Source organism: Clinocottus analis, unplaced genomic scaffold, assembly GCF_023055335.1.
Source record: "Clinocottus analis isolate CAN_PGR_092001 unplaced genomic scaffold, fCliAna1.0.p SCAF_6, whole genome shotgun sequence".
NCBI classification, from domain to species: Eukaryota; Metazoa; Chordata; class Actinopteri; order Perciformes; family Cottidae; genus Clinocottus; species Clinocottus analis.
The window spans coordinates 7,753,217-7,776,668 of NW_027176218.1; the positions used below are offsets into that span (position 1 = coordinate 7,753,217).

At 40.1% G+C, this 23,452-nt stretch overlaps 1 protein-coding gene across 4 annotated transcripts in view; it reads right to left on the minus strand.

Annotated features, from left to right (window-relative positions):
• ano3 (anoctamin 3) overlaps positions 1–22,225 on the minus strand; it is a 32,615-nt gene extending 10,390 nt beyond the window's left edge. Inside the window, exons 1-12 of one of the 4 annotated variants that reach the window (XM_068603717.1) lie at positions 22,076–22,225; positions 10,470–10,676; positions 7,537–7,661; positions 7,246–7,401; positions 7,059–7,159; positions 6,906–6,950; positions 3,736–3,870; positions 3,046–3,152; positions 2,212–2,267; positions 1,985–2,106; positions 497–631; positions 311–407 (exon numbers count right to left, since the gene is read on the minus strand). In XM_068603717.1, coding sequence (XP_068459818.1) covers positions 311–407; positions 497–631; positions 1,985–2,106; positions 2,212–2,267; positions 3,046–3,152; positions 3,736–3,870; positions 6,906–6,950; positions 7,059–7,159; positions 7,246–7,401; positions 7,537–7,661; positions 10,470–10,676; positions 22,076–22,208 — 1,419 coding nt within the window. In that variant the 5' untranslated portion in view covers positions 22,209–22,225. Of the gene's footprint in view, positions 1–310; positions 408–496; positions 632–1,984; positions 2,107–2,211; positions 2,268–3,045; positions 3,153–3,735; positions 3,871–6,905; positions 6,951–7,058; positions 7,160–7,245; positions 7,402–7,536; positions 7,665–10,469; positions 10,677–19,367; positions 19,599–22,075 lie in introns of those variants that run through there. The other 3 variants (XM_068603716.1, XM_068603719.1, XM_068603718.1) reach the window with 3 other exon arrangements.
• Between the last annotated feature and the right edge of the window lie 1,227 nt (positions 22,226–23,452).

Below are 23,452 nucleotides of genomic sequence, written 5' to 3' on the forward strand. Positions count from 1 at the left end.
TGAGATTAGATAATCCTTATACGATATCAAAGTGTATTTCCACAAATGTCCAACCAAGCCTTTAATTCTACAAGTTTTTGTCAATATTGAAATACAATCTTTTATATTTTAAAATAAAATACAGTTTTTCATTTCAACTGCAATAATAACTGAATGTAATGGCTTTCAAATACTTCATTATTTCTCTCTGATTGTGATCTATTAAAAAGACTATTTGTAACAATTTCTTTTAAAACGTACGTAGAAGAGACTGAGAAACTCTAAAAAACTCTATGCTGGGACTACGGATGAATACCAGAACTGCACGGACCTTTGCGTAGACACAACTGTCACTGAGGTTCCACGGAGCACAGGTCTCCTCACACATAGGACACATGGTGGTGGTGTAGGCTTCACAAATCTCTTTACTGGTGAGATACAATATACATTCAGCGTTCTATCAATTCAAGAGCGTAATTGCATCTTATATGGAACGCAGCAGATTGTGTGAACTGACCTGACTTGGCTGGAGTCCATCGTGAAAAGACCATAAAGGAAGACAAAAACGCCGACCAGGGCGGCAGGAATCAACATGCCGGTGTACCAGCCCAACCACGCAAAGTAAAGACCAATTTTCTCACCAAAGTACCGCCTGAAAGATAGAAGGAGAGACAGCGTGGTCAGAATTCCCCAATGAACTATGTTGACTGGTAATTAAACCTGACCATGTTCACTGTGAGGTGGTTGTAGTGGGTTAATGAAGAGACTGCTGGGCTGAGTATTATGCTGTGGTGGGAACTTAATCAATATCTGTATCTGCTTCCTAAACCATAGCTGACAGGGTGCTCTTGACACTACATACTACAGTAAAGCAGCTCAGTGGTAATTAGCTGTAATGAGGCAATTCCCTAGTGTTTATTCAACTCTCTATCAACATTGAAGGACATGGCTGTGGAAAAAAAGAGTTGGTATGGTTAGATGCACACAAGTATCCCAGTGGTGGTTCTTGGTTTCAGGATCAGGGCTGATAGCCACATGGCTTACCACTGCAAGCAAGCTCTTTCACACGGTTTTCACATTGCCATTTGATAGACTGTTATAAAATATTAATTAGCCAGTGGGATCGACACTGGGATCGCTACCTTGGTCTGAACAGTTTGACAAATTCTCTAATGGTTGAACAATTCATATCATCTCAGGAGGCACTTAGCCTACTTCAGCATCTGTGATGTCACTTTTCTCTTCCAACTCTTGGCGAGAACGTGAATGACGGTATTCCTTGTCACTCTAATGAGAAGATTAGAACACAGAGGTGGATTCATACCATTACATACCTCCACAATTTCTCAACAGTTGAAGTTAAAGGTGCATGTCACGAGACAGAGCAATTCATTGCCTCCCAATGGCTCTCAACTTGGCGACGCGGCTCACAGCTAACGGTGCCAACAGTGCAAACTACGGCAAAAGTGCAGACAGTGCTAACAGTGTTTACGTTAAGTAAAACCAAAGGATGGGTGCTACCCTTCCATGACGACACTGTCGGTTGGGATGGTGCTGTCAGCTGTAACCACAATGTAAGAGAATTGCAGAGCTGTGGCCATGTGGGGCACGCTCACTAAAAACATGCACGGCCGGGCTGGCTATGTCAACAAAGGAAGGAGAAGGTCGAATAACAACACACACGAAGGAACAGCTACTTCATAATCTGCTCAGGTAGACTTTTCTCCACCGTGTCTTTACATCGCAAATAGTAGTTTGTTGCTTTAAATGCTCTGAATGTCGTATATCCTTCAGTCCAGAAATATCAGACGTATGAAGATGTCGGGGAACGATACATAATCCTGTTCAGGCAGCTGACTGTGATCAGATACGTGGATATCTTTTCAATCGGGAGATGAACAACTGAGTCCATGTTCTATTTAAACAAGCCAGAACAAAGCTCATCCGCAGGACACTAGAGCTCAAGTTAGTGTCCAACAACAACTTGTGATACTGTGTTGATTACCTGATGAGGTCCAGAGGCTGGTATTTGTACCACATTCCCCAGCGGGCCCAGCGCTCGTACAGAAGATGCCTGTGGTTCTGAGCTCCGTGCGTCTTAATTGGGTGTCTGCTCTTGTGACCACCCTGATGAGATAAAGAAGAAGGAAACTCTTGATTGCAGAAGGGATTTTACAGTTTGGCAATTTGTAAATCCCGACATATTCTCAACACAATTAATAATCTTCTCACCTCATGAGGAGGAAATGCAGCCTCATATGTGTTGTTGCCCAATAACCGGTTTATACCTACAGTAGAATAAACCGTGTCACGTTAAAAGGATGCAGATAGAAAAGCTTGAGGACACCGCATTAAAAATTCAGTACCAGACAGCGAGAGGGGTCAAATGAGATATTCATTTAAACCCACTTTTCCACAGTCATAACAATCTACCGCATTATGTAACAGACAAGCTGCATTAGACAAGCCCATTAGAGGCTTATAACACTCAGGTTAGAATTTAAAATCGCCGCAAATGTTTTTGCTGGACCATAATTACTTGGTTTAAAATGTCTAAATCCTGTAAAGTGACTAAATTGGCTGCAGCTATTTTACTGTATGAGGCAGTAGTGAAGAAAATGTTATGTTTCACAGGACAATAGTGGTTCATTTGGATTGTTATTCCCTGACTGAAACTGTAGACAGTGAGAGCACATGCAGGGAGGGGTGGATTTAAAAAGGATTTTCCACTCTTGTGGCGGAGCTGATCTTATAAAATATGAATGTGAAATCCGTTCCAGCTTTTCAAAGGCCAAAATGTAATCAGCAAAACATATCTGTGGCAGTCAGACACGACAGTAGATGTGGGAGTGGACGGGCAGTTTGTTAAGTGCCGATACAAAAGACAGAAGGATAGGAGAGATCAGCCACAAGTTGGACAACGGCAACATCTCAGCGCCAGCTCACATTTTAATTATCCCACTAAAATACAAATGCACAATTCCCCCGACACTAATGTGACACTATATGAATATTGTTTAGTACGTGAGGAGCAACAGGGGAAAAGCGGCGAGTGTGGTGCCTTACCTATTTTTAATTTTCCATCCTCATATTTGGTGCGCTGCAGCACATGATGAACGATTCGGCTTCTGGTAGAATTGGAGAAGAAGGTCCCTCTATTGTTGATAGTGAAGCTGGAAATTAACAGCACACTCGTTTAGTTATTCATCATGTAACAATCAATATCATCCAGTCACAGATTCTAATGGGAGCTGAGCTTATAATGATGCAAAGCTCATTAAAACTCAATCTGTGGGTTTGTATTCATTCTCGTAGCATCGCTATTTTAAAAAGAAACGTCAAGGCTGACAAGCGAAGGAAAATTAGAGATGATTCACTGACAAATGAGATGAGATGGTACCTTTCTTCAAAGTTTTTAAAAAAATTAAAAAGAAAAAAACAGGAAGAAGCTGTGGAGAAATACGAATTAATGAATATTTACTACTGTATCTCAATATCTTATTTATGATCAGCTTGTTTTTATCATTCTGAGTTCTGACTCAAAGCTATAAAATATACAAGGCAGCAGTTTTTTTTAAAAATTCTACATCCAGAGCTCAAGAACTGAAGGGATGTGATGGATAAGAGGGGAACTCGATACAGAGCAGGATGAATATCATATAACACTACAGGTACAGATGCTCTCATTATGCGACCCTCTGATCATGTGCGTGAGCTTTTATGATGCATGAATGACTGAGTGCATGTCCTCCTTACTGATGCATGCGAGCTCTGCTGAAGGGTGCTGTGTAGCAGTCGGTTTCCTCCAGGTCAGGCAAGGCCTCTTTGTCCAACTTCATGGGATTTCTGGGAAGCCAGCTTTTTATCTGACGACATCTCAGATGAAATCTGCTGCACAGACGTACAGAGAAAACCGGATTAGCAGCACAGATTAACATGAAGATTGTTTTCTTTGATGTGGAACAGTGGCTCCTAACCTTTTCTTCCCTCTACACAACCCTGACAAGCTTGCACCGCCTCACACCCACTTAAATAAAGTTTACACACACATGCACACACGCGCATTGAAGGCATCACGCTGCAGACTCGTGTATTATTTTTTTTACTTTGCTCATGACTCATGAGCGTCAACAATCAAGGATAACATTTAAATTCAATTCAGAGAATAATACACTTTTATTTTATACTCCAGTGATGGTTTCAGACCAGTTGATTTCCTAAACTGTATCTTCTTTTAATGATATTGTCACAATCTGTCTCTCCGCCTCTCCTTTCCAGCCACCTTTCTAATCGCAGGACACACCGTGAAACAGTACTCAAAGCTGTTTACATCAAAATATTTATGTCAACTAACCTAATTTCGTAAGTAAGTCATTCTTAAAAATGACAATGTATTCCAACTCAAAAGTTTACATTCAAGCAAACATAGTCACAGTGGTGCTTTGAGCTCAATGTTAACATCCGCATGTGAACATGCCCACAATGACAACGCTAACGTGTTGGTGTTAAGCCTGTATAATGTTTACCACGTCCATCATCCTCATTTAGCGTGCTAGCCTGCTAACATTTGCTTATTAGCACTAAACAAGGCGGAGGCTTGATGGGAATGTCATTAACTTGCAGGTGTTTGGTCATAAACCAAAGTGTTGCACAAATAAGGATTTGAATGTCAGGAGCAAATTTCAAAGAAATCCATCGAGATCAAAAAGTCAGGGGATTACATAGGATATATCCTCAGGGTACCACTATAGTGTGTACAAAATATCATGCCAATCCATCTAATAGTTGCAGAGATAATCAGTCTGGAACAACGGAGAAGACCAAACAACAGACCAACATTAACATCCCGAGAGCTAAACGTCCGTTGGTAATATTTTCCCACTGCTTCTGCAGATTTGCTGGAGAGCTTTAATTTGTCAAGCTCGGCTCTGATATAGATTAAATGAATATAAAGGGGATTTATGGGTGAAAACAGAAAGCTTTTTATGAATGTTGTTTTGAAAGCGACAGGTATGGTAAATAAAGTAATGATATCAACCCAGCAAGCCGTTACTACCGGCACGCGGTCAATTTGTTCAGCTTTACTGGGACATGAGTTAGCGAGGACCATTAGTAAATACACAAAGCCTATTTTTCTCTTTAGAGCAACAGTTTGGTGACTGCAGGAGCTCGAAGAAAATCATAATGCTCCCCATTGTTCACAATGACTAAGATGGCTCTCACAAAAGTGTTTTGTTCTCAGTTGGACAGGTGGGCGAGTGATTCTTGCCTGTGTGATCTTCGTCTGCTTTGTGTGCGTAGGTATGTGTGTCATCCGAGCAGTAGAATGTGCATATGATACTGTATGTCATGGTGAAATAAAAATATTACCCATACATTCAAAATTATATATGTTGTCAACTCCTTCAACTTTTCTACTCCACAATGTTTTTGTGATAAATAGTTTATTGATAGATCTGTATGATGAAATGTCAACAGAATTACACAGCCAAAGGGTGGAAGCAGTATGAGTCACACCATGTTTTCAGTTGGATAAAAACCAGGAGTCTTTACAGATCAGTAATATTACACCTCTCTAACTGTTGCCTATTCAAAGCATGACAAGGGCTCAGGTTGACAAATAAATGTCTGCCTTCATTGCTGTGGCTCAAACCATATTTACATTACCTCTCATCACGGAGAAATACTGAGAAATTAATGAAGAACAGGTTTAAAGCCCGCAAAACGTGGTTTCAAATCAAATAAATGTATCTATAATAGTAAATACTGATGAATAAATAAGCAACACATTCCAATATGTTTTGTATTAAGTGTTTTGCAGTCATACATTCTGCTATGTTTTCTCATCGTCTGAGTGTGTTTTGACCAGATTTGATCAGAAATGGACTAAAGAAACAATTGTCGTCTGATCTAAACTCAAACGTTGCTGGATCCTGATTGATGCATGGAAGCATCACATCTTTTCCCAACTGAGTCCTGGCCACTTCATACCAGTGAGCCGAGCACAAGCAAAACCAAAGCATCTAAATTACATGAAAACCTGCTTTAAATTGAACAGAAAATGCTGCGTTCATGTAGGATCAGCATCACGCACAGTAAGATCTAAATTGAGTAAATGTTGAGAAAAGTTTGATCGGGCCTCAGAAGCAAAAGAGACTTTTGAAAAAAAAAAGAAGATAATTTACATACATACGCAGTATGTTAATGAAAGGTTTTTCAAACAAAAGATGCTGATATAAACATTTTTCTTGGATTTGTGTTGCCATCTGCATTCCAGTGAGATTAAAAGATGGAAATGTGGAGTCCTGTGCAGAAGCTCGGTAAACTCACATTACATCAAAGCGCTAGTGCGTCTCTCTAAAAATAGTATGCTAATCAGCCTGTGCAGCTCCAGTTATTTGAGTGAAAAACTACAAGCTTTTCATAGAAAAGCACTGTCAGGGTTACAGTATTGTACTCTTAACAATGTCTTTGCCTTGCATGATGATGTGCCTTTTGAAGAGGTTGTAAAGTTTAATGAATCAAGTCAATTTAATCTAACAGTGCATCAGTCACCTGCACTGAATTGCTGATTTTTTTTATTGCTACTTTTCCGTACTGCACATGACGGGTGACTTTTTAATTTAAATATATAATCCCAGACTTTATACATATTGTTTATTTGCTCATGGTCTGTGTAAAGGGTTGATTAATCCTGGATTAATTGATGTTCATTCAGCGGTTGGGTTAAAAAGGACAGTGACGGTTTGATTTAAACCTTCTCTTCTGAGGGGAGTGATAACGTATTGAAACTCCATCCAAAGCTCACATCACAACTCAAGCCTCGCCGCTTTGCTACTCACATATTTCATTAGAGGCACTGAAGCATCCAGCTTCCTGCCCCCACAAATCAACAGAAGAAAATAATCCTACATCCTATAACTTACCTGCCCAAGGTTCTGCTCTTCCAGTCCGTAAAGTAACATTTCTTCCTTAAAGAATGAAAATAAAAAAACATATCAGAGACTGGTTGAAGTCGGCAGCCACTTAAAAATAACAGCGTTAAAGGCTAAATCTTTTTTTTTACAAACTACGGTTACCTAAAAGGCATTCGGATGTTCATCTGCTCTGCATATTTGCAAAGCGTATCCCAAGGAGCGTGGACCTTCACAAACATGATGTCGTTGTTCGTCAACGAGGGCTTTCAGATTAAAAAGAAACGTGTTTGAGAACTGAGTTGAGAAATCGAAGGAATGAAAGTCTTCTGAAAGCAAACATGTTTTTTACCTCCTTCTCCAGCATTAGACCCTCAGCACGTAGATTCTTCTCGAAGGTGCACCTCTTTTCCACCTGTAGACTGGACTTCTTGTAAACCAGAATGTAGTCAATATGCTTTTTTCCATCTCGGAAGAACAGCCCGGAGGACCGAGGTCGATTCTTTCCCTGTAGACAATGTTTCATACTTGAATTTCAGGTGCAAATGCAAAACACAGGCCTGCTAATGTGTGAAGCTTCTCTGCGATAACATAGTAGCTATGAACAGTCGTAGTGATAATTGTAGATTACTGGGAGTGTTACCTGAATTGAATCTGCCCGGGCCTCTAATTTAACACGTGTGACAGGCTTTTGGAGGGGGACTGACTCGTCTTTCCTGGTTTCACACGTCACCTCCGACTCCTCCACGTACTGATCCTTTCCATCCTCTGCTGCACACAGACACAACATGTTATTGAACTGGTAACTCACCACAAAAAACATCCTATCTGCATCAAGTCTTCCGTTGTTGGTTCACTCAATATTTTCCTTATTTCAATTGCCAACGTTGAAATAAGCTAAATCAAAGTCAGTTACAAGTGGGCGCCACATTAAGAGCAACGCCTTAATGTAATTCAGCACTAATGTTGAAAGAGGGCCAATCCGGTTTCCTTTCTTCCTGAATCTTTTTTCATCCCACGGATGTGCGCAAACAAAATAAAGTTTTGTTAAACCCACACTGTGAGGCTAGACACAATGCATAATGTACTGAGAACTCCTTTTATGGAAGCTGAGTGTTATGGAACCTTATCAGATTGCCGGTCTTTGCCACAAACAAGAAGACGTCTGCCTAATTGACGAGCAACACAATATGGAGGCTTTTCCATTTTCAGTCTGGTGTAGAATGTATTGCTTTTATGGGGAGGAAAGTAGATTTAGTAGGCATAACAATCCCTCTCACTGGGTCTAAATCTCCGAATACATGCACTATTGGCATGACATGGTTTGCACCCCATAGCTATATGGAGATTTATCATTTTGCAGCACACGTTATGTGTGACAGCTTGGCTAATTTCTCCAGTCAAATGAGTCTAATTTACTTCCAGTAAGCTTGCAGTTTAGAAGATGTTTGCAGTGCTGGGCTGAGATCAAGTGTACAAATATCAAACCATTCAAACAATATCAATGCCTAACATTTCTTTGTTATGGCAATATGTGTGGAAAAAAAAGCTGCATTCATTAGCTTTTTTTTTTTTAGCACTTCACAGAATCACCAAGACTTAACAGCTTAATTAAGTAACTGAAGTTAATTTCGAGCCTTGTGCACCTTATTGGCCCTTGGACAGTAATAAATAAGTTTTAATGCAAAATCACTAGCTGTGACAGGGTATCCCCCCCTCCTTTCTTTAGTTTTATTTTAATCAGCATTTTGATCCAGGCTAGGATTAAGAGAAAACTGTCCTATCTTTTGTCTATGTGGAGATCACAACTGTTAATCTTTACAATATCTATATCGCCACAAAATAGCGAAAAGTCCCCATAACATGATATGAGCAACATAACATTGCTCTTGATGTCATAGTAATTAAGTGGAAGAATATATCTATTATCCACCACACAAAAACATTCATCCAGTACAAATAAATATCAAAAGAGCACAGCTTTAGTCAGGAAGGTTTTGGGTAACTGTTTGTGGTGATGTGTCTTGTTTTCAGACAGCAATATGAATTTCCTCTGCACCAAACGCCAATACAATCCATTTGTATTTGGTAAATAAAGTGTCAACTGTGCTGAAAAAATGACTAAGAACCTTTGGCAACATGAGGTGCTGTAAAGAATCCAAAGCGGTTTGAATTTATGCTGCTGGATCGTGCTCTGTTTTCACACAGTAAAGTGCCACTGCAATGTGAATCTATTTAAGCATTTTCAGTTTAAGGTGCATCATAACATGAGTGTAGGCTACAGTCAATCTAGTACGATAACAGTGAAAGTAAACGCGTTACATTTTGGGTTAAATCTCCAGTAGAAGTGCACCCAGCTTAGTTAAACCAGTCAAACATATCTATCGGTGCACAACCAGAAGCTGGATGGTCTGTCTTCACTCTCTCCTTCTGTCTGCACCTCGTCTTCTAGCCAAGAGAAAACCTGTTCCTCAGACGTCTATTTTTAGCACAATAACAAGGTGTCACTCTTCACTAAAATAGCAACACCTCACGTTGTGCTGCCTCATCTGCATCTCCCTTCTCACTTGTTCACGCTCCAATCAGCAGCGAAATACCAGAGGGTTGGGGAAAGGGCATCTCAAGGTCATGAAAATAGCATCACGTTGAAGTCCTGCCTGTGCTAGAGCCCTCGTTGTCAATGACCTTTGAATATTATTGAAGATATTAATTTGACTCTTCAACAGGCGTTTTTTTTTCTTTCTTGCAACGGATTTTTCTCCACACTTTCTCACTGCCTCTGAAAGTGCACCAGACACATGTGACTGTTTTATAAATCCTCTGCAGCATCATCACAATCTGCTAAATCAGTAGTGTGCACGTGCCGTAAACGTCACCAACATTATCACCAACAACACAATCTGTGTTGCAACTAACTCTGTTCCTGTTGAGCATAACAACAATACAGTCCATGCAGAGTCTGGCGCGAATGATGAAACACGACATACAGACAAAATAAACAGTGTGCATCACAGATATGAGATTTATCTCCTGTTAAAGGCTCCCTTTAACACTCTGCATGAACACACAGCAGGAAAAAGAGCTTAAGCTTTTGATTGACCACATGACTGCTGCGTACAAAGCTGATTAATATTCAAGTTTAATGCTATTGAGCATTTGTCGGGTGTAAGATGCCATAAAGAAAAAATATTACTTTATTACTGTTTTCTTGTATTTATATTACTTGTTTTTAAGTATGTCTCTTGTGTGCACTTTACTTGTCTGCTGCTGTAATCCTGCAATTTCCCGACTGCAGGACTAATAAAAGATTATATATATATATATATATATATATATATATATATATATATATATATATATATATATATATATATATATATATAGTAAGTAAGTAAGTAAGTAAGTATAAGTAATACTGCATTTGCATAGGATAAAAGAAGTAATTGTAAAAAGGCTTTTGTTACGTTGACTCTGCACTGCAGATTCTTCCAAGATACAAAGCAAACTCGTGACTGAAGCGTCTTCTCTAGCAACCGGTTGAGGAAGATGACAGTAGGTTTCTCTCAGAAGACTGACCTGTCTGCGGGGGCAGGAGGCTGCAGGACGTGCTGATGCTCTGACTCAGATCCTCAACTTCTGGTTTGGGCTCCGGGCTCAGAGGCACCGACAGGAAGTGGTTGAGGTTGATTGGATGAGTCTGACTCTGAGCCAGACAGGGCAGGCTGCGGCGAGACGGCTTCAGGCTCTTCTCCTTCAGGATCTCGCTGATGCTGGTGTGCATGCCTGAGGATGACAGGGACGGTCAGAAGGGTCATTTTACAAATCTTCAGAGATAAATAGAACTATACAACTAAGTACTATATATTTGACATATCATACATTTATATCATGTTTACACTGAAAAATAAGAAACACATACAAATAGAATTTGGTCAGAGACACTTGCACTTAAGAATGGATTGGATTAGGCTATGATCTTTGGCAAAGCTCTGCTGAAACACATACGTATTATTAAATCTTAAATCTTACTAGAGTCAGCAATATAAAATACATATATTACATAAGGATGAGGTTGGGGTAAGGCTGCGACTTCCAACAGCAAATGGCATTAATGCCATGAAGGTATCAGCAGAGTAGTCAGGAAGGAGTGTCAGGTCATCATGGCTGCATGAGTATGACCGGTCACTAGTCAGCCTGTGACCAAACAGGAGATGAAGCAGCCGCTGATAGGGACGCATGAAAGAACACGTTTGTTTGAGGCAGTACTCAGCATGTGAAAACAGTTGTGTGAAGCATCGCTGTATAGCTCTGAAAGTTAGCTTAATAATGTCTGCTATAACAACCATGAGGATGTCTTCAGGCTTGTCTCTGACAACACTTTCAGAACAGGAAACCCAAACAAACTGAGGCCTTGGAGTTTAAAAGACGCAGGAATTCACAAGGCAGGGAAGGTTTCACTCAAACCCCAACTGGCTTGTGTTACTGGAAACACAGGGTCCAGTGTTGTGGGATCAGAGTCCATGATAGACAACAACAGTCAGGATGACTCTGCTGCATTCATTTGGACCCTTCTTTAAGATTTTCAATTTTTTTAAACTTGAGTACCACTTGAAGCAGCTGATGCCAAATAGTTAATGCAAGTGTGACAGCACTTTAATGCAACGCTGCATTCACTAATATTTATGTGTTTATACAGTAGTTAAATATTTTGCAATACATTAAATATGTTAATCAATTTCTTTAGGTAAATGTCAAAATGAAAGTTATGTTTGGTTTGTTGGAAACTAAGCGCATATTTACATTAAATGATTGATCTTGTTGCTTGATTTGGTTTGTCATTTCTCATCTTATCGTCACTTACAAAAAAATGAAAATGACTGTATTGTAAGCAGAAGGGAGAAAAATAAATTGTAAGAAGACTTATTCATGATCTGTGCATGAACAGATCATAAATAAGCATGAACTAATAAGAAGAGAGAGTGGAAAAAATGGAGAGAGAAGTCACTGGTCCCTCCTTTTATGGGCTATAGTGGTGTTAATGTGTTTTAAATCCAGCAGCGCTCCTCTTCTATCAGCACACACCTTAAGAAAAGCCGCATGATGCTGCAACCAATTTCACAAGGATACATGTAGTAACGGCATTCATGCGTGCCGTTATCTTTCTCATTAGCATGTAATTTCTATAAATACCAGCAGAGGTGATTTTCAAGGTTATTTCAGCAGTAATGACAATATGGTGATGGCGGGGCTGACAGATTGTTGAAGGATTATTTCAACGACGCTGTAATGATGTATCGCGAAACTCTGAGGTTAACCACAATAATGAATGTCCAGTGGCATTGCAGCCGACCTTCACAGTTGCTCGACCTCTGCAGCTCCTCACACTCCTCCTCTCATGAAATAAAGGCGCTCTTTCAAATGGGAACGTGACTTTGTTTCACCACCAGTAAGGAATTCTTCCAACTGCAGCTGCATTGATAATTCACTCTCCGCATCCTGAGAGTGCGCGCTGCGAGCTGTGCAATAACTCGCCTCATGACATTGATACCAATGGGATTTCCCAGTGCTGCTGGGTGAGAAGGGAGCTAGTTAAAGATTGTGAGCTGCAGGGCTCAGGGGAACCTCTGGTCGCGCTCTTTATTTCCTGTGCTGCCTCACGGACATGAAATGAAGGAAAGTTGTGAGCTCCAGCTAAGAGCGACACAATTCATTGTTGAGAAAGAGAAAACTGTTGAAATCTTGATGTGTAAACTAAATTCGGCTTGCAGCCAAATTTTCTCAGGAGACCGATTTAAAAAAATAGTTTGAACTAAAAGTATTTTAAATATAAAAAGTAGGACTCAAACAAATTAGGACAAAGAGTCAACTTTAAATTAAACAATCTACCCATGTAGGAAAGTAAATTTGTCCTCAGGCCAACATCAAAGCTTGATTTTCCGGTGCTTTAATTATTTCTACTCGGTGTACTAACATTCCCATTGTTGCTTTTCATAACTTAATCAATTTTATTGAATATTGTACTTAAATCAATCCTGAGCTACAGGTTGTCACACTATCATTAGAGAGCCATATTGTGCTAATTACATCTGCAATAACCAGAGATTTCCTGGTCCAGTGAGCAAGGTTTGTTTCTCTCAGCAACAACATGCTTTATGACTGGCTGGCAAATCCATGTGAGCTTCCTCTCACAAGGCCAGAAGCCTAAAGTGCCAATTTCACAGTCTCTGCATCCCCTCTTCAGACCAATTCACATGCTTATTTAATATACGTGCACAGTTTCTAACCAGTATGATCAATACTTGGCTGCTGTGTAGATCAAAAAGGTGCATTTACTGGACGCTAGCCGGTCTAGATAATCCCAACAGACATCTGCAAAGCTCATCATGTCTGAGATGATGCATAGAAGCAGAGCCAGCTAATGGGCCTGTAGGGTGAGGCTCCAAGGTCCCAAAAGACTCTCAGATCTTAAAATAGACCCACAAATTGGACGGAGTTGGAGTTGTGTGAAATTGCTTCCATGACAATTCCAGAGCAGGTATATGAAACATATTCACTGGTCAAATCTCTCAGCCTCAATGGATATTAAAGACATAATACTGGTTATCTGACAATCATTGCCCTGTTGCAAAGCTTTAGCTGAGACTCTGATGCTGGCAGACCATGAACTACAGTCAGAGCAGCTGTGCCGTACAATCTGAAGACAGTGCATTGAGAGTCTATATAAATATATAAAGGGTTCATCTAATGTGAAATCCTACGTTTAATCTAGCTGTCCACTGGCTAAAACTGGTTTATCAGGAGAAAGTTAATCCTGTGCATGAGTGTGTCTGTGTGTGTGTGTGTGTGTGTGTGTGTGTGTGTGTGTGTGTGTGTGGACTGATACCGAGTCCTGCAAAGAGTGCATCCATAGAGAGGACGGACGCAGGAGAGGAATAAAATCATTTTAAAAAACGCATCAGGGGTCCAGGGAGTGGACGCCCGCTGTGAGGCGGTCACACCAGCATGACACAAGTACATGGCGACAATCCCTGTGTGTGCGTTCTCACAAATGCCCACTCAGGCTCATCTGAGGGGGAGGTGGGCGAGATTCAGGGGAGGTTGTGATCCGGGATTTGGATCCCTCCTGTGTCCATTCTGGTCTTGTGATTCGAGATTAAGAGGATTTTTTGTTGGTCCATGCATGTGTGTGGCTATGACAGATCATTGTGGCTGCATACTTGTTTACAAATGTTTCTGCTTGTGACAAACAACGAAAGTAGAGGTTGTGGATTATCATAAAAAGGGAATATATCGCTGTCGCAAACCCACACTGGGCCAGCGAGAAGAACAATGATATAATTTCAAAAAGACATCACAGATTTTACAATCAATGGCTCTTGTACATCAGAGGAAACAAAGCAATGCTGTGAAAATAAGGCAAAACAATAGGTGTAAAAAAATAAAATGGTACTTCTGGGTTTAGTCATTTCACCAAGAGAGCCGAGCAGAAAGTTAAGAATTTATACATTTTCTGCAAAGATGTAGCGCAAAGTAACAAACGGAGAATTCAGGTCAGTTGTTTCCCATCATGCCTCTGTCTATCCTCATTCTATACCTTCAATAATTCATCCATGTTCAGCCCATAACACTTTCAGTCCAGAACACTCTGCAGCAAGATCGTTTTATGCACAACAAACATCATTACTGCTTTCCCATTACAGAGTGCATTTGGGGATCCCTGCTATAAAAGAGTAGGCAAAGAAGAAGAAAATCTCTACACACACACACACACACACACACACACACACACACACACACACACACACACACACACACACACACACACACACGCTTAAGGGAAGCAGGTCTAAAACACTGCTGCGCTGCGTTTATATAAATTATCGCATCGAGGCAGGACGGAGGTGAGGCCGGCAGCCTCTCCTTCAGAAACCTTCTCTAAGCAATTAGAGTGCGTTTCATCCTCCGCCTGGCAACGTATCAAAGAACACAGAGACGGAGCCGAGTTCACAGGGAGTATTTAGAACGATATCATTAGCAGCTCCTGAATATTCAGCTCATTTCTTCTTATATTACATGAGTACTCGAGGCACACAGATCATTTTTGCTGACCAAATACAAGAATACAAGTATGAAATGATGAGCGATCGCTGGAATGAATCGCAGAGTTCTTCAGGCAGAAAATGTGAAAATAAACCTTAACACTTTTGTTCCTGCAGCTTCATCTGACAAAATCTAATTTTGGTTGGTAGGAACAGGGGATGAGTTCAATATACAATATATTAAAAATCATTTTTTAAGGGTTACGGTTAATCAACAAAAAAAGGTATATTCAAAGCTCTAGCTGATCACAGCATAATTAATAGGGTGACTGCAGGTTTGTAGCTTCAGATAAAGAGAGAATATTGTGTATGATTTGATTTTCTATTTAAAAGAAGTAAAATATTAACTTGACAATTGCTGCTTATTTTTCACAAAACTGCTTATTGAATTGAAACTTTATGCAATTTGAACATGAAGCATCAGGAGATGATCATTTTCACAAACAAAGACAAAAAGTGTGATCCTGCGACTATGACATTATTCACCTGCTTTGACATTTTCAAGTGGATGTAATTAGTATTTTTTCCACAGATCAACAAAAAAGAAAACTTCGATGAAAAAACTGTCAATAAAAAAGCGAATAATTTGCTCCACAGACATTGTTGCATTTGGTTGCTTGTCCATCTTGAGCAGCTGAGGCCGACAGCGTGACCGTGAACCCACCTCCGAGCAGCAGGCACTTTTTAGCTTCCGTTTAAACGGTTCAGGACCTTATTACACAATCCTGGCACTATATCTGGATTGCATCATTTGAGCAGATTAAACAAACATTTTCTCTCTCTCTCTCTCTCTCTCTCTCTCTCTCTCTCTCTCTCTCTCTCTCTCTCTCTCTCTCTCTCTCTCTCTCTCTCTCTCTCTCTCTCTCTCTCTCTCTCTCTCTCTCTCTCTCTCTCTCTCTCTCTCTCTCTCTCTCTCTCTCTCTCTCTCTCTCTCTCTCTCTCTCATCCCCACCCCTTTAAACATCACACTATCTTCTTATGTCCCCTGATTGCTTGTGATTTCTACGACGTCACAGGATTTTCCGCAAAGCCTCTGCTGTGCCCTTGCGTACACAATACACACATCATCAGGGAGTGTGTGTAAACTACAATGTCTTCAGTAGATACTAGCCAGCATTAAAAAGGTCACAGCAGAACACTTTAGTTCCATAAAAAAATCGCCAAAGTCAATGTGTTGTTCAGCCGTGATTGAGCGGCACAATAACTTTGTGCTGCAGCAGAACTTCTGCCATATTGTTCTTATAACCTAGCAACAAAACAACCGCTGACTATTTAAAGACTGAGAAAGTGTTGAAGCTGCTAACTGCAAGACACACACATGCAGAACAAAACAGCCTCTTTGTTTTGTCTTTTTGAAAACTCGTTGCCTACCTCGCAACCTACAATTTACACAGACTGGATCAGCTTCCATACAACTGATGTCTTCCTAATGTCTCCCTAATGTCCAATATTCTACAGCAGACTGTTTAAATCACAGATGATACTGTATATGCTCTCCCTAAATCGGCACTGAAATATGTAATGTCTGTCTCCATGAAACCATCTGCCTGCTTGCATAAGAGGACAGGTGGCCTGCTTAGGACTGTGCAACCACAGGTTTACACATAACCACACACACACACACACACACACACACTCACACACACACACTCACACACACACACACACACACACACACACACACACACACACACACACACACAGAGTTAAAAAGTCAAGTCTAACAGAAGAGAGGACTCTGAATCCTGAAGCAGTGAACCAACCCAGTGACAAACCAAACACACACTTTTGTTATAATAAAGAATCCATAAACTGTTTCCATGAAGACTTTGAGCCAGATGGCTTCATACTAAATATTGATTCTTTAGAAACTATATGAGAAGTTGGTTGCTTGTATTATTGCTTATGTTTTATGTTGTGGGATAGGGCTGCAAGAAACAATTATTTTCATTATTGATCAATCTGCCAATTAAAATCTTGACAAATCAATACATAATTCTGTCTATATAACAGTAGCAAACAGTAAAAAAAAAGTCTATCACAATATCCTGCAGCACAAAATGCCTGTAAATGTCATGTTTTGTCCAAACAACAATGTAAAGGCCCTAAATTATTCAATTTACTATCATGTGACACCAAGAAAAGCAACACATTGTCACATTTTTGCTTGAAAAATGATTTTAATGATTATCAAAATTGTTCATTAGATGTATTTATTCAATCTACTAGATGATAAATCCAATAATTGTTGCAACTCTAGAATATTACATGTCGAAACGTGAGCAAAGCTTTGTTGAAGACTGAAGTATTCGATTGTTACACCAGGTTACATTTAAATATCAATATGCTTAAAGCAAAGCATTTCTAGCAGATATTGCATTTATGATCTCTCGATAAGTTTCGACACATGCTATGTCTGCCAAAGAACATTTTAATTCACTTGAATCCTGGAGTTACATCAGATGGTTGTGAGTCATTTTGGTCTTGAAGTCCAAATGGAGCTGCGTTTTTTAGTTTTCAGACCTTTTTTCAAAAAGTAATTTTTATCTTAAATCTTAATAATTAGTCCATTAGTTTCTATCCTCCGTTTTGTCTTCAATCAATAACACGTTTTTACCTTCAGCTTAGCAAAGACAAATATTTAACTACCATAATAACCCATTACAATTTACAATCAATTTTCAGATTTGACTGATTACCAATAAAGGCAATAACACTCTTGGCTGCAGCAACAATAAGAAAGCTTTTCACTTCCTGGTTACAAAAACACTCAGCTTTGCTGATTGTGTTTAAGGAAGGGCTATATCATTTCAATTTTTTGCTTTTGCAGGAGTTTGTGAGCCAACACCCTCTTTGTCTTCAATTTAATGGCGCACTTAGCAGTCACTGAAATATTGAGTGGACCCTCATGCCCTCAAGCTCTGATATCATGTTGTGCAATGTGTTGAAGCCAGGAAGTGGTTCACTCCATAATGTTTAAGCCGTTGAAAGAAAGAATTCTCAGACAGCAGTTGGTTTTGAGGTTCATAAAAATGAAAAAAATGAAAAAAACAAGGTCATTGTGGGTTAATGTGGCTCGGTTCCTTTTGGGATTGTAATGGTAGAAGAAAAAAGGTTTATTGTTGGTGTATAACATGCTTTCCCTTCTCTATTGTTTGTCCATCTCTCTCAGTTTGTTTTCACACTCAGAACCAGCAAAGAGACGTGGGCTACAGCAGACGAGCCAACAGCTCCTTCACAGGGCATCCCCTCTCTCGTGAGGTTTCAAGCCGCTCCTCTCATCAAAGGCCAGTGAACGGACCCTTTCATCCTCTTCAGCCAGGTGCCTCAACAAAAGGAGGGCATCGCTACCCGTTTAAAGCCTGTGCCAGCATGAAAACAAGAAGATCGTCCACCATTTCTCTAAATTTAGACAGCCGGGGCATGAATAATTAACACAAAGTATTAAAGAAGCCCTACTTGTGGTTTAAAATCAATACTGCCGCAGCCGTGTAATAAAGCTGGAATAAAAGAGATTGATGACATGATGGGTATTTATTTATAGATGTTAAGAAATGTGTGTGGATACCAAATATCTGTGTTTCACCACCCACTTTGATACAAAACGTCATTATTTGTCGAATGTGTCGAATGGACCCCAAACATGAACTGGAGTCTGATGCTTTTCGCAAGTCGCTGAGTGACAGGAACTTCTAACGTCAGCAAGTCATTTTTATACTACAATCAAAGCCTGAGTGCAGCTATTCTTGACAAGCTCCTTCAGCACAAACTATTCTGCTTCCTCCTGAACAGATTTGTATGGAACAGTTTGCATCTTTTCCTCAGAGCCCAGGCACCCACAACATAATCACAGCACTTGTACATCCTGCTGGTGCACATGGACACGACACAGTGCAGTTAAAAAAACCCTGCAAGTTCAAACACCTTTCAGAAATCTGCATTGCTTGTTTATGAAGAAAGGTCATGACTTGTTTTTGTGCACCATCAACCGCAACCTTCCACTGTATTTTAACAAACGTGGTTTGAAATAGTAGAAACAATTCTTGATCTATGGAATCATATTTATGGTAATTACATTCACATTAATTGGATCTATAAAGCGTCCTGCCAAACAAATAATGCCCGAGGTCACGTTACATAAAGTGATGGACTGTGGGCACGAGGTTCGTAAACAGGCTCCATGCAGGAGGAGGACGCGGCGCGAGACCTCCAACTCTGCGTCACGCGCACAGCAAGTGGAGCGTCCGATGCCCGAGAGTGACATTTAACGTCACCAACTAACTAACGGGAGAAGAAAAAGTCGCCCCGCGACACAGTCGGCGCACACATGCTTCATTAGCGCAACGTGTAAATTATCCCATTATTAGCGACCAACCTTTCTGCTGCTTGAAGGACTGGATGGAGCCCGAGTGGTGCACCATCGTGACGGTCAGTTGCTTTCCAGCGTTAATTGAACTCCGTATCACGAGGAGCGGGGTCGCAGAATACTCGGGAAACTGTGGTGGGGAAGCGTCGATGTGCTCGCGGCTCCCATCCTGCCAAACGATCTCACGGGCGCTGCGCAAACCCCAGCAACACCTGTCTAAGCTCCTCAAACCACCACCACCACCAGGGCTGTTGTCATGGTGACGGACGGTGGGGGAGGTCCTAGCACGGACACGCCCCCCCCCCCCCCCCCCCCTCACACACACACACACACACACCCGCCATCGCCACACGTCCTGATTTACTGACTCCAAAAAAACTGCGGGAAATGACAAGGGGCAGCGCATCTTAGACAAGGGAATCGAGTCATCAATCACGCGCTTGCTTGTACTTGTGCTCGCGTCTGCTTGTAGCCGTCACGTGTTCTAATGAACTACCAGGTAGTAAAATACAGAGCTAACTAACAAACTGCAGTCAGAGAAAAAAAACATCTGTGTTCACATTCCACAACACCACCAGCCCCTTTAGACTTGTATGTATCAGAACATTTAAAACATGTTTGGAAAAAAAAAATCTAAAAACATAATTAAAAGAAATAAGTAAATAATGAACATCAAACCCATTGAACATGATGTAAACTTCCTTCAACATAAAACATAACACATCAACAGAAAAAACATTTTTAAAATCAACATAAAACACAGATGACAGTATCTAGTTGTGTTAAAGAAATGCTATATATATATATATATATATATATATATATATATATATATATATATATATATATATATATATATATATATATATATATATATATATATATATATATATCAACATCAACCCTTTCAAGGCAGAACCATTTGCTTTGGCAGACATCAACTACTATGAGGCTGTGAGAAAAACTCACAACAATCAATACTATAGCTCACTACAGCACTCAGCTGCTGACACACTGCTGCCTGCTGTAGCAGCAGGGGGATCCCTCTTACACAACAATATTGTAGCCCTAAGTCATGGAAACTGAGCAGGGTGTTAAAATGGCTGCAGTAGTTAGCCTAATGTTAAAACATTAAAAAAAATGTCTTACTTAAAATCAGATGTTTCTCCCTTGTCATCTTGTTTTAATTTGTAATTTTCAATCTATTTATTTATTTGAACGATGCCAACTGTACAGCCCTGATGTGTGTCTGTCATCACCTACACATTTTGCTGTTGTTTTTGACTGCTTTTAACATTTATATGTGACATAGAACATCATGGAACATGAAGCATGTTATGATTCATCACACACGTCACTTCATGTGGTATCCTGCACCAATATGAAGCCAACACACAGTATTGTCTCCTTTGGCCTTAGGTCTTTAATTGCATAGCATCAACCAAACATAGATCTTATCGTTGTGTATCTGCAAGGTCATGCTCTCATCTCAATGTCAACCACACAGAGTTACAGACCAGCGGACCTCCATCTGTGATCTGAAACCCACGAGAGGGATTCCCTGTGTTGTTCATGTTGTCGCTATGTGAGCAGACACTGAAGCGACCGCTGTGATGCGGTCAGTCTTCAAAGGGTCACAATAACGCAGGTTGCAGTTTGGTCTGTGTGGTCCTACTTTTGTGTATCAATCTCTGTCTCTGCTGGTATTCTGGGGAGTAGTCTAGCATCTGTCATGGACGCAAATACCATCTGCTTTCTTGCAGCTCAGCATGCGTCTCCTCCCACAGCTTTGAGGTTTATTGAGGGCTGGTGGCAGGGCTGTGCGTGCCAACCCCTATAACATGTCATCAAACTATTAGGCAAATGCATTTATTCCACTAGGGTGATAAATAAATAAGTAACCAGTTCTTATAAAGTCGGTCCACTAAATATGTTATCTCCTCTGTTCCTGCCTGTTAGTTTAAAGATGTGGGTCAGATAATAGAGCTGCAGAGAGCAAGGCTTTTAGATCGATCAAATACTGCCCCCTTGTGGTGGAACAGATGATTAACTCAGTAGTGAGCACCATGCTCCGAGAACCACACACTGTGTGTTATTCACCTCATGCATTGCGTGTAAATATAAAATCATGAACTACTTTTGACAAGATGCAGGTGTTCCAGCCTCTTAACAAAATGGCGTTCATAACATCTTTGCGTCAAAAACATGTTGTCTGTCAACAATGAGAATATAACTGCTAAATGAGTACAGTTTGAGCATAATGGTAATAAGCTGCTTCAAAATCGGAAAATTAGAAATTAAATATTTCAGTCAGGGAAGAAGTCATGTGAAGGGAGATTATTAAAGATATTTTTCCACCTCATCATTCTGAAGTCAACAAACTATTTTCATTATCAATTATTCAATCAATTATTTCTTTTCATAAATCAACTAACATATTTGTCTAAAAATGTCAGAAAATAGTTAAAAATGACAATAACATTGTCTCATAATCCAAGTTGAAATTGTTGTCCATTTAATTTAACTAATTGACGAATGGATTAATCACAAATTCAACATGCTCCGTATTCCTGAAGGAATTAATTATAATTCTCAGTGTTAACCTCATAATTTATACACACATGAGTGCATCAATATTCCTAACAAGTGTGTGCATATCTCAGATGGATGTAATGCCTCTAAAAGCCTTGATTCACAAGTGCAGCTGGCAAACTCACCGGAGAGTTGGTCGCTGTCTGTCTCCAGGTCTCCAGAGAGGAAGCTGTTGGCCAGAGAAGAGCTCCAGGACACCGAGTGGCTGATGGCGGTGGGATTGACAGCAACGTGCCTCTCCAGCAGAGGCAGGAACATACAGTTGTCCTGGTGACATGATCCTGCAAAACACACACACACACACACACACACACACACACAATGTGTTCAAGGTGCAAGGCTACAATGTCAATATCATATTATTAAATTATCTTTATTGTTGCTTTTAATATTAAGGGCATTCTGTCATGAACGCACACCGTGATACCAGTTTCTCAAGTTGTCAGAGGGAAATTTAAATAGCTTGTATCAGTAAAATATGCAGGTGATCCCAGCAGTCCAGCTGCCTTCAGCCCTCTCGTGTTACTGCACTCATACATTTTTAACACTTGTCGAAAATGACCTTTTACGTTCTGACACTTGACACTAATGGGGAACAATACGGCCTCGGGCTCGACCCAACTGTTCAACTCATCTGATCAGGTTAGATTTTGTTTTTATTAAAACCGGTTAACATGATCTTATTAAACTGTTGAGGGATACCTTTGAATTATTTCAGCAATAAACAATTGTCTAAACTGAAATTTTGTTCCAATGAAGTTTGTTTTCCAGCAACCGAAAAATTGAGTCAAAAGTTTATTTTTCTTTTTTCTTGCTGAAGTAAAATAACAAAAGGTTATGAATAATACATGTGCATTTTAGCTCATGTTTAGGCAGGCAAACTGTCAACTTGAACCTACACAGTTGGAATTGCTTTTCTAACACTGAATGTTTAAAAGGAAATCAGCACAATAAGAAAATAAATGGCTAAATGCAACATTAGAAATTAATTAGAATATTTTTTGCATAAAATCACTGAGCAATTGTTGTGCAGTAATTGCATCATTATATAACATGGAGGTTAACATTGTGAATCTTAAATAGGTCACTGCTTAGGTTAACCACGTTAGCATACAATAATGCATTTAAAATTTGTTTACAATGGAAAAATAACATCTACAGTCAGCCTGTGCTTCCTCCCTCATGTGGGCATGAGACACCATTAAGACAGAGAGGAAGGGCCGCGGGCTGCACTCAGTACGAACAACATGACTCACCAACATTCAGAAGTACTTTACATCTCAGGAATGATTATTATTCCACAGGTTCAACAGCAAAATATCTCGTCCCAATCACTTCTCAATAGAGCCCATCAACATTTTAAATCAAAATTTGAGTAAATCGAAAGTTGAGTTTAACCAATTCAGAGTATGTTCATTTAATAAGTGCCAATTCTCGATTGACTGGGGCGGCTCACTGAAAGACCATTACAGACGTGTAGTCTGAGTGCAATAATATGCTGT